This window comes from Corvus kubaryi, unplaced genomic scaffold (genome assembly GCF_017639235.1).
Source record: "Corvus kubaryi isolate FWS band 111438036 unplaced genomic scaffold, C.kubaryi_AGA036_p1.0 37386, whole genome shotgun sequence".
NCBI lineage: Eukaryota > Metazoa > Chordata > Aves > Passeriformes > Corvidae > Corvus > Corvus kubaryi.
In genome coordinates, this window is record NW_024581128.1 from 1166797 (window position 1) to 1182944 (window position 16148).

The following is a 16148-nucleotide window of genomic DNA, read 5'->3' on the forward strand; positions in this document are numbered from 1 at the left end:
AAGCTGTAACTGGTCCTTCATCATCTCAGTCTCACTTTCTCTGACAGTTGCTCTGCCAATATTTCATGCCCAATACAGAAGAAAATTAATAGAAATCCAGATCATGCAGTTGGCCTATTTTCTGACCAGATTTTAGCAATTTCACATCCTTAAACTCCATAACATTTTTCTTGCTGCTATCCCTGCATGAGTAATGGACTCTGTGTGGATCCTCAACCGGGTGATCTGAATGACACTGGAAAATGCATGTCTGCTTGGAACTATTTGAAAAATAGATTCACATTTTAAAAAAAATTAAAATGGAATATTTTCGTATTTATTGAGTAAAAGGAGAGTAAGATACAGGTCAAATCCTACTATAGTCTCATTTCATTTTGTCCTTCTCAGAGGATTCTTTTAAAAACTGGTTGATGAGTTGGGCTATGAGTTGTAGGTTTAGATTCCATAAGAACTGACCTATTTTTGTAGTGAGGTTAGTTACAAATACATTGCTTCTGTCTGATTTAGGACATAAAATGCCTCTGTAGTGTTCTATAACTTAGGGACAGAGATAGTGTTCCTTAAGGCTGCTTGGAGCATCTTAGACTTTTCCTCTGAAGAATCTTCTAAACAGTCAGGCTCTACCAGCTGCAAAAGAGATTTTGGGAGATCAGTGAGACCAGTCTTGCCTACGTAAACTCCTCTTTTGAGAGTCCAGTACCCTCCCCTTCCTGCTTCCTCCCACCCACTCCCAAGCTTGCAGAAGGGTTTGTTAAGTACCAGCACCTAAAACTTCCAAGGTTTTAAGAAAATAAAAATCATTGCTAAATGACTTTTAAGTATTTGCATGTGGCAAAAAAACCCCAACCAACTTATGTGGGTGTAACTCATTGAGAACCTAAGCTATGACTAAAGCAGCATGCACACTATAATATTTATCAACTCATCATTCTCCCACTAGAGCTTCAGCACTTCTGTGTGAGTACTCTAAGTTTTATTGTAACTGTAGGGAAACTGCTCTTTGAACTCTCCTCCTGTACAGCTTTAAAGGTAAGGTAGGTGTTAATCAAATGATGTTGCTGTACTTGTTTCCCAGTCATGTCTTGGCTGATGCTTCTGCTGCTGAGTGTTGCCTAGAAGTGTGAAAAACTTGTGGTTTTGAGATGATGGGTCCTTCATCCTTTAAATAATTTTTAGAGGTCATGTAACTTGGAACTAACTCAGAACAAGCTTTATAGATTCCACTGGAAGCTTATTTAGAGCAGTTGTCTTTCATAAATTTATCAAAGTTTCGAAATTGCAGCTAGTTTGCTGTGTTACCAGAGCTCTCCCTTACATTAATTTTCTCTTCTCTTTATTCTCCTCATTTCAAAGACTGTCATAATCATTTAATCTCTCATTATGCAATTAGATATGTTGCTACACATTTATTAGCAAACTTACTGTCAGACTAGTAGTAATGCTCTAATTTACACTTCCCAAAGCATGGAAATTCCTGTGTAGGAATGAAGGCTCCCTTCTTTTCCCTCCTCCACCTATCCCGAGGTGCTTGAGCAGTGAAAAGTATTGCAGGAGACTGAGATGTGTGAGTGATAAGTGCTCTATATGTTGTAACAGCTGGACATGATCAGACATGTTAAAGATGATGTATGAGGCTCGAGTGTGAGTTTTCTGCATTCATGCTGGCTGAAGATTCACCCTGTGTAGCTCCTTGGGCTTCTCTGAGAAATCTCATCTCATCCCCCAGCACAAGACAGAGCAGTTGATACCTTCCCCCGATGCACCTTCTAACAACTGATGGAAAGACTGAAGTCTTCTGGTGCAGTCCTTCTATCCAGGTGTTTCCTAGTTCTGTCTGCAGATGAGTGTTTGGAATCACAAGCAGCTCGCACCCAACACATTAATCATCGCATCATCTGGGGACCAGCAGAGAACCTGGCAGGAATGCTTGATTTTATTTAACACGCCATGTAAATTCAGTCCAAAAGGCACTTGAAATGTAACGCTTTCTTCCATTTCTGGAAGCTCAAAGGCATAATTCCTCTTAAGGATTTTAATCCAATGGACAGTAATGTATTGGGGATCCAGTGATGTCATCTGCCTGTGACTGGGTGTTAGTGACAATTAATGCATGGATTAATGATTGGAACAGTGTTGAAAGACCAGGGAGTCATGAATCTGTGTCTCTGGTATTGCCTTAGAAATACAGACTCCAATCAGAAATGCCTATGGAGTTATCTGTTCAGGAAAGCCCATCAGGCCAGTATCTGGATCCGATGCTCACGAGTATTGTGCACACTACAGGTGTAATAGTGCATGCTGAAAACCCTGTCTGGTTCACATCACCCTATTGTAGCAGTACCTTTCTTTTCTCTCTGAGCTTGTGACCTAATTATTTGTGCTGGTTTGGGCAAATTTGGAAATATATCCTCTGAGAGAAGGCAGGTTACAACCACCCCTCCCCCACCAGGTTTGGGAAAAAATAAATTTTCCTCGAAGGAAAGTGAAAGAGAAAAAAACTATTTATTTAACAAACACACAGGAAAAGGATAATAATGCTAAATAATAAAACCTCTTGCTCTGCTGAGAGAAAACCTGGGAAAATTTCAGAGTCCTTCCGTAGTCTTTCTCTCTCCCTCCTTGGAGCTGGGATGGGGTGGTGGGCCCACATCCAGGGCCAAGGCCTCGGCACAAAGTCCTCCCGATGTATTCTGATGTTGAAACTGTCCAGCGGGGAAGAAGGGAAAAATCAGAGTCCCAGGAAAACAAAGTTCAACTCTCTGGAGGAAAAGGAGCTGAAAGCTGGCTGTAAAGAAAGCAAGCTGAGTGTTTCCTTCCTCTCCTGCCACTGCTGTTAGAAGCAAGAGGAGTCTGTATCTCTCTGTGTCCTCGAAATATGAAAACCAAACTGCAAAACTGCTTTGAAGAGTTTGCTCGGTTTTTTTCTCTTCCCCCTCTCAGGCTCAGTTTAAAGGCATAGAAAGGCACAGAATTAATTTCTGGGCATAGAAGAGCAATATGGGATGCAACATCATAAAGTCACCCCAAGACAGCTTGGAATAATCCTTGTAACATATGATCTGCAAAATTCGTTCCTTGAAGCTGAAATCAGCATTTTGTCTCAAAGCTTTTAATATTACAATATTTGCTGTATAATGTTTTGCTCAAAGTGTTTTTTTTTTATTTATCTCACAGGGTGGTTTTTTTCTTTAGGGAATTTAAACCAAGAGGGAAAAAAAAGTTGATGAGCAAATTCTATAGTTCCAAATATCAAGCTAATTTTTAAAATGTTAATATAAATACTACATCGAACTAGTGAAAAAAGCTATCTCTGTGGACAGTGTACTAATATTTAATTCAAAATTTTATGGAGTAGATCCTAGGGATCATTTAGGAGTTTCACATGTGTTAAAAAAATATGAAACCCAGAAGATCTGACTGCTGTGCATTGCTGTAACACCCCTGGAACGTGGCTAACGCCCAATTACTGCATGCTTAGACTTGGATGGGAATTACAATTGAGCTGTAAAATATTTTGGCAGTTTCCAACTGTTGTGTGGTTATTAGCCAGGCATCATAAGAGAATGAAATACAGTGATTTGATTAGGTTTGTATCACGATCTGCTTAAACAAGGACTTTCAACATAAACATGTAGTGTAAAGTGTTAATCAGAGGCAGTATTTAATTATTAGCAGCTTTTCTTGAGTTCTGCAGGAGAGAATTCCTCTCTCCCAAAGATTTTAATTTCTTAAATGAGACTTGCCATACCTTTATGCTTCAGCTTTTCATTTACAAGCTTTTACTTGTTGAGTGCTAAAAGCATAACCACACCAAATTTAATTTGTCGCATGAAAATTGTGTGTATTTTTCAAGAGGATAGATTTGACAGTGTTGAAGCTAGAAAAGCTTGTGTTAATTACATATTATAAAACAAAAAGGATATTTTAATTTAACATGTATTTCTCCTTTTAGCTGAACAAGCCCTAGCAATTAGCAAATTTGAATAGTGTAAGAATTCCTGGAAAAATATATGTTAAGCCAAGTGGCACTTGAATTGCTGTTACTTTTACATGTATTTTTATTTTGAAATGAAACTAATAAAGCAAAAATATTCAAACTGCATGCAAATTAAGCTCCAGATTGTGCCAGTCCTGTTATGTTCATTAAGCTATTGAATCCTTGAGTAGTGGCTGTTATTCCATGGGGACTATTCACAGAATAAGGTACTATTCAGAGAGGTAAAGATAACAATCTGCTTTCACACTGCTTAAATAATGCTCATTCTGTTGGGCAACTAAAGCAAGAATATTCAAGCCTGTCATTCCTTCATTTTTCACTTGCTTTATTATGTAATGGTTTTTTTGTTTTCTGTGTTGTTTATGAATGGTGCTTGAGAGTGTAGCATTCTGTTTCTGGTAGAGAAGGATTTTTCAAGTGTTATCATCCTGTTTTTTCTTTAAAAATCCCTCTAAGGTAATCTTTGTTTCTCAGTTCAGTCTGTGACATCTCTGCTGTGGCTGAGACCTGAATCCAGCTGATTTGGTTTCCAGTGTTGCTTACGTGTTACTGTTTGCCTAAATACCTCATTTCACCCCACTGTAATTGGTGGGATTTTTTCTGACTGTTGTCCTGGGTTTGACCTGAACTCTTACCTCGTGGATGACAAAACCTTCCTAATGTATCCCAGATTTTAAAGTGACTTTGTGACTGTGTGGAAGTGTGCTGACTGGGAGAGAGCCTTCCTCTCTGGTAGTCCTCATGAGGAGCAGTTGAAGTGGTGGGGCTGTACTCAGTAACAGTCTCCTAAACAACTGAAAGAGTTGTAAACTGCACAGTTTTTCATTTGGAGAGTTGTTAGTGGTTATTGAATTTCCCATGTATTCAGATAGCTGTGTGCCAGGAAAAAAAAGCAAAGTGTGCTGTGCTTTGCAAGGAGATCTGATTAACATAGGGGAATTGGTGCATGAGTTACTTATGGAACGAATAATATCAGGACCTCCACGCTAGGGTTAATTTTTAAAATGGGAAGTGAGGGAGTTTTGGTGAGTGATGTGAACCAAGGGGCCAGTGTGAAGTGTTGCTTGGTGGGAATTAGGGGGTTTCCAGCTTGATTCCTGTGCTGCCAGAGCATGGAAGGAAGCTCTGCCAGGCTCCTGCTCCCTGATGGCAGCAGCCCATCGGGTGAGCTGGAGGTAAGAGACACAGAGAATGTCTGTCTGAAGCACATCCAAAAGATCATTTGGTCTTTCTACTTGGACAAAGCTCAAGTTCTCCTTTACAAAATGAGAGACTTCTGCAACCTGTTGTTAAAGACCTCCAGTAATGAAACATCCATGGCTTTCCCAGGCAGTCTTGAGTGCTTCATTATACTGTCCTATAGATTGCTCCTTCTGGTGTCTGACCTGTTGCACCTAAAGCCTATAACTTTGTTTTGGTAAACACTGGTATGGGGGACAAGGAGCTTTCTTTCTTCTTTGGAATTTTATATGCTTGAAGACTTACCATGTTACTTTTCCTTTGTAATTTTTTCATAACATTAATGACCTAAATGGGCTCCAGCTTTCTTCATGCTTTTTTTTTTTCCCCCTGATCTTTCTTTGGGCTTATCTTCCTTACACTCTGCATCAGGGGGAACTGAACATAAAATTTTTGTTGCGGTTTTGTTGATGCTGAGTGGAGTGGGAGAGGCAATATGTGTCTTGCAAGATTTATTCCTGTCTGTACATCTCAGTACTAATGTTTGTCTTTTTCACGACAACCTGATGTTGTTGACTTTTATGTTCAGCTTGAATAGACTGTTTCCCCCACATCTTTTTGTGAAGAACTGTTACCTAACCAGTTCTTCCTCATCCTGCATTTATGTAAATGATTACTCCTTCCTATGTTTCACTTGTACCTATCGAATTTCATACTGTTTTTTTCAGAACTTTACTCCTTTTTATGTGATTGGAGTTCTTCTAGTGCATTCAATATTCATACCAGCTTCTTGTCTAGTGCATCATTCACCTTCCTAATTCAGATTTTCACTGAACCCAAGAAATACTCTTGCAGAACCCCTTTTAACACATAATTCCAAGAATCATTTAAAACTAGTCTTGGATATAGTTTTCCAGCCTGTTTTGCACCTATATGAGTCTCATTAAGGCTCTGTTTTCCATGCTTCCTTATGAGGGCATCTTGAAAGACAGCTAAAAGAGCTTAGCTACATCTGTAATCTGTTATTTGATGCTTCTCTGCTCCCTGCTTCCCTCTTGTAGAAGGAACTCGGACTGCTAGTCATGATTTGTTGACGACAAATTAATGTTTATTGCTTGTATTCTTTTAACTTTCATATGCTAAGAAGGACCTTAATTATTTGTTCCTCCTCTTTTTCATTTGCTTGTCTGCATTCTTGCTATTTGTCCTTCTTAGGCATTTAAAGACTAGAAGAAAATGTAGTCTATTCCTACTCTTCTAATATTCTCCCCTGTGTTCAAGTTTCTAAACTGACCATTCATTTCAGATGTTGTTTCATGTTGGTTCTTCCAGTACCTTAGGATTACATTAAATGTGTTCAGCTGATCTGAAAGCATCTGGCTTATCTAAGCTGTTTCCACACGGGGCTGAAATCTGACCTTTCTGTGTCTGTATCAGTAATGCAAGTCTCCAACTTCCGTCTGATTTGTAGAATAAAGACAGATGTGGAAAAACAGTACTAAGCATTTCAGATGTCTCCCCATCATCTACGGACAGCTTCTCCTTACCACTGAGGGGGGGAAGCAATACTTTTGTTAATCTCCATCTTGTGATTGTTTACATAGAGTCAGCTGCTGATGCAGTAGTTTATCAAGGCAAAAACTTGTTTCCATTAAATTCTCATTTATCTATAGCTGTCCTAAGGAGCTTCAAGAATATCCATCTTTATGCCTGGTGCAGGCTCATGGATACCAGCACCTCAGGCAGGATTGTAAAATACACTGATTTTATTTCCACTGTCACCCAAGAGGTGTACTATGGCCTTCAGAGGAACTATGACATCAATACCAGGCTTAAAAATACCGAGTGCCCTAAGCACACCCAAACAGAGATTGTTTTCCTTTGTTACTGCAATACCTGCACGAATCTGACATCTCTGTTGTGTTCTCAAGTATTTAAAACGAAGATTTCTCATAGGTAAAGGCTAATGCTTCCATAAATCTGCCTATGGTTGGGCATTAATGTAAATGATGCAGTAGATTTACAAAATAGGTGACTATAAAGTTCTGAGCAATGTCACCTTAGTGAGCCAACATCAGAAGGTTGCCTGAAAAAACCATGTCTGTTGAAATGTTCAGAAGAGTGGGATAATGACTTGTGTTTATTTAATGGCTCTGTCAAAAGAAATTCCTGCAAAAGCAACAAGAGTTCACTGTTTTTAGGAAGAATTGGCAGTGACTCTCATTTTTAGTTTGCCTTGTGCTTTCTTTTAGAAGAGATTCTTGTGACCTTTTCTGACAAGCTCTAACACTTCCATTGTTTGCTGCAGGCCTTTGAAATGTGGCAGAGATAGCCTTGGGCCCAGGGAGGTGCGTTTTGCTAGTTCAGTTCACATTTAACAAAGTTAAAAGCTTTGAAAATTGCTATTCCTCATCTGTGGTTTAAGTTGCTTAATTCTGGCAACCTGCCCAAAACCCTGAACGTTCCCATTGTGGCAGAGAGCCAGGGATTGTGAACCAGCAGCATCCTGGTAGCTCATCTGGGCTTCCAGCACAGATTACATGAGAGCAGAGCCTTCAGCCCACATGCCACCGGGACAACTGGAGGAAGGAAGGTGGACACAAGGAAACTGCCTGTCTTCTGAGAGCAGAAAAATGAGGCCCCGTCCCTGCATGTCATCTGTTCATACTGTTACATTACAAATACGTGTAATCATCAGAGACTGAGCTCCGTGTTCGTTTCTGCTTAATGGTATGAGTTACATACCTTTTCTTGGGTTTTTTTAATTGAAAACACGGCGTTCAAGACAATTACACGACCTCAGGGAAGAGAAGCTAGGTGAGCCTCAGCCAATCCCTTTTTAATAGTTCAGTCTGAGAAGGAGATCACTGTAACTTTTTTCCTGGCTGTACTGACCATCAGGTGAAATTACTTCTGCATAAGTAACCAATTCATTATGTTGTCTCAGATTTGTTTCTCTTTTCCCAGTTCATTAACATAATCTTCTCCTTGCAATTAGCTAATAAATTTAGAGCTTCTCAGTCTGGTGAAGCAGCTGCCCACACTCCTGTGCGGTCCTGTTCTTCTGTGCTAAGAACATCCACAGGGGAGGTTGTCATCTGGAAATAAATTGTCTGTCTTGCTCTTAATTGATTGCCATGAGCAGACAGCCTTGTGTCCTGTTGCGCAAGCGAGGCAATTGTCCAGCAGTTGATGTGTTGTGACTTTTGGTTCTGAAGGTTTAGAGTTTAGTTCTGAATTCTTGGGTTCTTTCATCCTTTTAAATCCCTGACAATGAAAACCAAACAAAACCCTAAAAGACTCGGCTAAGAAAATGTTACTTCATTACTAGACAAAGTAAAAGGCAAAAGGAGGCTACCAGATAATTACAAAAATTACAAAATTAAGTACTTAGAAGTAGCCTTTTTTACTGCAGTCTCTCCCATCTTTGTGCACTGGATGCCTGTAGGTTATATACATGTGCACATTTCAATTGTATGGTCACATACTGTAATTTTCTACCAGACCACTTCCTTGGTGCTCAGAGTAAAAGTAACCAGAAGCAGCCATCTGCAGGTTTGCTTTCCTTTCTTTGCCCAGGAATGGTTTGGAAAAGCTCTTTCCAGACTCCTGGCCATCAAAATATATAACAAGCAACTGAAAACCCTTTTGCCTGAAATCATTAGACCTGCTTGACCAACTGATAACTTGAGGTGTGTCCCAAGGATTTCACCTTCCTCTTCACCTTGCCACATTCAAATATGAGAGCATCGTGTCAGCTCAGGCGGATGTCTCAATGTTGGGTTGTGATTGAACATGGACCGGTTTGGTTGTGCCAAAATTAAACCTGTAAAATGATAAGCAGTTAAAAGCTTATGCCTAAGGCTTTTGAGATAAAAGTTTATATTTTATTGCATATCCACATTAGCTGTAGGCAGAATCAGAAGAGTGAGGAAGGCGAAGTTTTAAGATGTCTGCTGCTGATGAAACCTGGAGGTTACCTAAATGCTTGTTATTAATCATATATAGGAAATAAATTCAGTGAATCTGTAACTTGTGACCATCAGCTGGGTTTTCGTATCTCCTTCATTTTTAGGGACAGTAGGAACCAGAGACATTTTGCACCATGCAGATAGAGAGCACAAAGTTAAAGAATGTACTCCTAAATGGATAAGTTTGTGTATCAGAGTAACAGAACAGCAGAACTAACATTTCTTTCTAGGAAATGTGTATTTTCTAATACATGCATGATCTTCCCTTACTAGAAGCAAAGAGCAATGTCACTTGTAATTTGATATGTCACTAAATTGCAATCTTATGGTGACCTGCTATGTAAAAAATGCCTAACTACCCTAAGTAAAGAACATCTCAGCACAATTGGGTCATGAGGATGTTTTTTCCATGTTTGGAGTAGAACAGAAAGCTGTTCTATCCTATCTTTGCAGACTCTTTCCATATTGTATTTGATATTCCTGACACTAGTAAAATCATCTTTTTACTTAGGTCCAGACTGTCCCACAGCCCAGAATAAACAAAATTGAATTCATGTTGGACATATACAGACCTTGCCAAAGGCACAAATTCTATTAAATGAGCCATATTCAATTTCTAATACTTCCGGGCTAATGGGACATTCCTATGGGTGAAGTCCTGTGTTGTTTGAAAAAAAAATTCTATAGTATCATTTTGAGGATATCAAAGTATCCATTTGACTGAAATGTATTTGGTGTATTGTTTCTACTGCACCTTTATACAGCTTTTCAGACTGTTCAGTTCAGCTGAATTTCCTATGCTTCTTCTACATCCAGCTACATGCTGCACATTTTCCCTCACCTGCTTGTGCCTTACTCTCATTTACCTTATCTTGCATTTTAATGGTTGCACAATTTCGAGTGAGCTCAGACAGTGTCGTGGTTTTGATAGGGGTACGGGAAAATCCCTTTTGTTTTGCTCAGTCAAATAAGTTAGAAGCCAGTGTCTGTACTTGCCTCTTGAGGGAAAAAAACTTGTTTGTTCATTGTTTGTAGGTCTTCCCTATTCTGACTTCCAGCCCTATCTCAATCTTAGCTTCCTCTCCTGCAGTTAATTACCAATCCTGGGTGTTGTCTCAGCTCCTTTCCTCTTCTAGGAGTTGTGTTCATTAATATAAAACTCAAACCACATAAGTCTTCCACCCTGATTACAAAACTTTTTTTCCCCCTTACTCCTCTCAGCATCTTTCTCTTCTGGGCTTCAACACTGCCTCTTACTTTCTTTAAACACCTCTACCTCCATGCAAGCCATCTACAAGCCCTTGAGGTCCTCAGACTGAGCCCCTACAGTCTTCATGCTGGCTGCTCTCTCTGCCACTGTCCCATAGCCTCATGTTCTCATCACAGTTCCAGTCTTGGTTTTCTTCTCCTGAGTGTTGGGCTGTGTGTCAGAAATGCAGCTCAACTCTTGCTCTGTGAGCCATCTCTGTGCCTGGTGCTGCGTTCCTCAGAGCAGCAGAACAACTATTTGAATATTTTCAAGCGCCGGGATGCAGCCTAATACTTTAAGCTATTGTCCTCTTGTTAGCGTAGAGTAATGGTCTGATGGGATAATCTCCCAAGAGAAAAAATACATATACTATAAAACATATTAACTGAGCTTCCAGGATGTGTAAAAAGAAGAATAGAGACTTCAGTGCTTTTGTTGCATGTGAAACGAAGATATCCTGAAGCCAGTGCTGACTCCAGCTGATAAATCCATCCACATGATGCTGCATTTAGATCAGAGCTACCATGTGAGGGACCAGCCCTGGAACCTCTGCGCTTGCTGTGCGGTTGCTCCACAGCTGGACAGAAGCCAGTTGTGTTAGATTCCATAACCTGTTGATGAGTGAGCAGCTCTGGCAATCTGGTGTGGATATCTCGGGCTTTTTAGTGGCATTTCCAGCCGAGTTTGCAGGGACTTTGGCTTTTGAGCTCAGAAAACCAAGTCATGACTGCTGGGTCATTTAGAAGAATTGTGTAGTCAGTACTTAAAAGAATGATATAAGAAAAAGGTTATTAAATTTTCATTTCATCTGATTAGTTCCTACCAGTCATGTAGAGCAAATACATGCTAGAAATAGGCACTTGGTAGTAACTGTGTTTGCACCAAGCCAGTAATTAATATGTCCAACATACAAATATAAAAAAAAAATGTTTTGCCTAATGATTTTTCACACACACAAAAAACAAACTCAAAACTAACATTCATTAACTCCTCTGAAGGCATGTCAAGTGCTCACACACAGTTCTGCCTTTACTCATGTATTTCCATTGTGTCTGGAGATGAATGCTTTTATCGTAGATTAAACAACGAAAGCTTTGACGCAGGTGGTGATTAGGAGCATAACATTGTCATAGTATTAACTGCACCTTTATCAAAAAAACCGTGGACTAATAAGTGTGGAAGGAAAACCTTTTACAATTTCTGCTTTATCAGGTAAGAGAAGAGAAAATTGTGCATGTTATGCACATTATGCACGTCCTAAATCTTCCATATTCTGGATAAAGTGCTTTTAGAAAATCTAATGTAAGTGGAAAGACAAATATGGAAAAAAACCTCCAGCTTAAATACAGATTTTCAAGGAAGTGTAGTCCATGTTTTTAAACATCGATAATTTTTAAATAAAATGTAAAATTCTGCTAAATGTATTGTTTTAATATCTTAGGATTTCCTTTTGTAAAGCCTGGTTTTAAATTCAGTTACATCTTCAGTTTGTTAGATAAGTAATTAAAGCATTTAAATGGCAATGTTGCCTAAGGCAATTTCAGAGTTAACCAGAAAGCATTTAGGTGGTGACTGGAAAATGTAACATTTTCATAGAGAGTTTCAGCAACAAGTATTAAGACTTTATAATTAGCATTTAATATATCTGATAAGTAGTGCTCTATGATTTGAAGAAATAGCTTTGTGCATTAAAAATTTGTTAAAATATCATCTTTCCACAATGTGCTATTTTAGTTATTTTCTCTCAGTAGTGTTATTTCCATATAGATAACTTACAATAGCAAATGTATTTTAAGTAATGTCACACCTTATATTTGAGGCCAGTGGTTTAGTTACTGGGTTTTGCTTCAAGTTGTTAAAAAAAAAAGGCAAAAACATCATCTTAATTACTTCACTGAATCGGGAGTACCTGTCTGGCAGCTCCTATGCAATATTTTTTTCTCTGATTGAAATCTTGTGCATGGTAAAGTTTATAATTTATTGCTGCTTTTCCTTCCCTATTCTGTACATCCCTGTTAAAGCTGTTAATTCAGTGTATTTAGAGATATTTGTCTCATCGTTAATGGATTTGTTCATGCTGATTTGAATCACTGACAGGATTACAAACCGTAAGCACTTTATAACAAGTTATTTTGTACATATGATGTAGTATTAAAAATAATTCTCAGCAAGGTATACCTTATGCACTTTCTTTATGAGTTAGCAGTGCTTCTGCCTGGTGAGAAGGTAGTGTGTTTATACAACAACGTTTTAGGGCTGATTGTGACAGTAAATGAAAAATTACTTCCCTGGCTCTGTACGGGATTTTTTTCCCCCAGAAGCAGTGAAAACAAATGAGTTGATAGCAGCTAATTGCTGAGCACTGACAGGCTTCAGTCAAGGGGGGGCATCGTTGGTCTTTCACAAATAGACAATAACAAGTAAATCCATTTGACCATAAACTTAAGTGGCTGTGATATAGTAAATTACCTGCTCCTAATTTGTCTTAATTTGGGAACTCTCTAGCTCTAAAGTGCATCAAGAGCTTGTTTGTTGTGTATATATATGCTTTTAATTCTATTACATTGAAAAAATAGGGGATCTCAGTTATTTCAGTATAATTCAGATGTAGGATTTGCATCAGTCGCATTCTGCCTGTTCGATTAGATCTAAGAAGTTTTTAAAGTGACAGTATTTTTCTAGGGAAATAAGTGTGTATGTCTTGAAAACATCTGCTGCAATCAGTTTGCTGAATTTGAGGAACAGCGGATAGGCTGACAAATGCCAAATGCCTGAAGTATTCTATTTTATTTCTTGGTTTATGCCTACAAAAATATTACTAAAAGGGTCAAAATAACTTTTTTGGAAATGGTCGTTATTAGCTAATGATGGTCTAATGGTCATTAGCTAATGACACTTGTTAGAAACCACCCTCTAATAACAATTTTCGTCCGAAATTCCTTTTCCATGTAGAAAAGCTAAAGCCTGGAAGAGGCGGCTCTTCGGGTATGTACTTGCCTCTTGGAAGTGGTTGTTCAGAAACACGGTGCCATAATTACCTTTATGCAATTGCTCACTGGCACAGAAAGAGCACCAAAAACTGTCCTCTGGAGCCTGTACCAGAGGAATCCATCAGTCCTATATCGTGACTTCGATCGTGAATGGGCTTGTGGGGACGCTTTTCCATGGCTGCATTTTTTGGGAAGTGTTTTCAAGGCTGTGTGTCACGGGCTGTGCAGGACTGTGCTGTAAGTGTTTCAGCGTGGGTGTTTCCACTGGTACAATTCTTGGCCTCTTCTCCTGTGTAGATCTGGAATCCTGTATATCTGCATCCTTGGGAGACAAGTGCCTAGGGCAACAACTGTAGATAATAACTTGCGATTTGTGTCTTTTGCAAGTTACAGTCATTGTAAACTGACAGCTGTGAAGGACCTAAACTCACATCAAAGGATACAGATCATCTAGTTAGGTCAATTAATGTTAATTCTCATCTTCCATTAAATTCTTTTATCTTCTCTCTTTTTCTTTTCTTTTTTTTTCCAGCCAAGCCCAATACCAAGTCCTGTTTTGGGGAGAAAGCCAAACGCTAGTCAGTCATTGCTCGTGTGGTGCAAAGAAGTTACAAAAAACTATAGGGGAGTGAAAATCACCAATTTTACCACGTCGTGGAGAAATGGCTTATCCTTTTGTGCAATATTACATCACTTTAGACCAGACCTAATGTAAGTTGTATACTCTGCCTGCATAAGCTAACTCTCATAGAAATACTGAACGATTTTTAAACTTAAAAATCAAACACCAGTGCATTTCAGCATTGAACTGTTTTCACCCTTTCCTTTCTAAGAAACTAGGTTTATGAATGCTCAAACTTTGTGACCTCTTTGCTCTCCCTTGTTGCATAAACAATTATTTCTCCCCTCTCTGTGATTTGTTTTTCTTCTTCTTAATCTTATACAAAGAACTGACTTCAAGATGATTATGAGAATTGCACCAGTGTTGAAATGAGATGAGAGGAATAAGCTCTTTGTATGCTGACAAGGACGGATTACCTCCTGGTAAATTTGGTTGTCAAGGCTGGCCTCTAGTCCCTGCCTTAACTTCTTTTTTAGATGGAGAGCTTCAGGCAATGAAACATGTAATCGGTGTTTATTTATTTATTTATTTATTCCTTTAATTTTCCACACTATTAGTTTTGTTGATTGAATTGCTGTGAAATTGCTAGTTACTGTATGATATTATTGTATGTCAAATTTTTAGATTTAGTTTGTTTTAAAACTGCTGCTTTTATAAAATACTGTATATACCCACTGTGCCATTTTCTCCCTCAGTGACTACAAGTCCCTGAATCCTCAAGATATTAAAGAGAACAACAAAAAGGTAAGAACTGCCAGGCAAAAAAAAAAAAAAGAAAAAAGAAAAAAGAAAAACACATAGCTTCAATTTTGACTTCACTGCAGGTTTTTATTAATTTTGGGGAAGTGCAGTTGTTTTGTAAGGCCATAACTGCGGCTCACAGAAGGTATTCGGCCTCCCGCGGTTCAAATCGGATGCATTATTGACTCAAGTTTGTCATGGTTTTAACATTCACAACAAGTGCGAGGCTGGCATTAGAGTTTAATATCTGTATGGCCTACATTAACTGTGAAGGCAGAGGAGGGGCCTGGCCAGCCTTCTGTGAGCACTGCTCGGATTTTTCCAATCAGCCACGTAATTAAAAAAATGAAAAACGTAACTGTTCTTGGACTGTGGTACACAAGGCTTCTCTTGCTGTTGTTTTAACAAGGCTCTGGGAACTGGGCATGGTTGATGTTGCTTTGATGGTGATGGTTATATTTTTAAAGATGAAATTTTACACCTACTCTTGCACTCCATCAGCTGAATAAAGTGGTGTGCACAACATGGGAGGTTTAGGATAAAAGGTGTTGAGATACTACTTTACAAATAAATTAAATGCTAGCAACATAGTTAATAGCCTTGTGCTGTGCAACTGTTTTAAACCACTCTTTGTAGGTGCAAGATGTAAAAAGTTTCTCTGGAAGAAGCAGGAATGCATTTTGGGAATCACCGGAAGACTTTTTATTTCTGCTCACTATTTTAGACAAGTTACAAGCTTCAGTTGGGCCCTAGGGACATGTTTAGAAATTACAATTTTTATGTGAGTCACTGATGATAAAATTGTTCCTGAAGATCATCTGAAAATTGTTTTTAAGTATCTGCCTTCTTAATGCTGTGATTTTCTTTGTATACTGCTTTAAAAGGCACTAAATTTAACTGGGATGAAGGTATAAAAATAGACTTTGAATAAATTAACCAAGTTTAGTATTATATAGCAAACATATCTACAATCTAGTATTATTTACTTACGTGGAATTTCTGAAAGTGCTTTATTAAAATTCATTTTGTTTATATTTTAATGTGCCTGCACACTTATGTGTTAGGCAGGGAGTTACTTGTCTTTAATTTAGTACTTAAGTATTATAAATAATGAAATATCTCTGAGCTGCTCCTATCTAATGAGTATTTGGCTGATGATATTTTTTTTTATTAAAATACGAGGACTTATAATGACCTAAGTGGATTATCTGTGACATCACAGTATTTTCTGTGACCATATGTTTTTTGTATTTCAAGTTTTGTTGAGCGTCTGGCCTAATTAAGCCAGATTATAAAAAAGAAAGAATAGATTATTAATTAAAAATGTTAGCAGTATGATCGGTCGTCTTTTCTTTGTGAAACTGTGATGGCAAACAGTGAACTTTTTTAGCCTGTCTTT

At 38.4% G+C, this 16148-nt stretch overlaps 1 protein-coding gene across 13 annotated transcripts in view; it reads left to right on the top strand.

Annotated features, from left to right (window-relative positions):
- The window catches only part of EHBP1 (EH domain binding protein 1), a 212526-nt gene that overhangs the window by 117908 nt on the left and 78470 nt on the right, over positions 1 to 16148 (top strand). For all 13 annotated transcript variants that reach the window (XM_042036615.1, XM_042036602.1, XM_042036604.1 and 10 more), the window contains 2 exons: positions 13919 to 14097; positions 14704 to 14752. In XM_042036615.1, coding sequence (XP_041892549.1) covers positions 13919 to 14097; positions 14704 to 14752 — 228 coding nt within the window. The remainder of the gene's footprint in view (positions 1 to 13918; positions 14098 to 14703; positions 14753 to 16148) is intronic.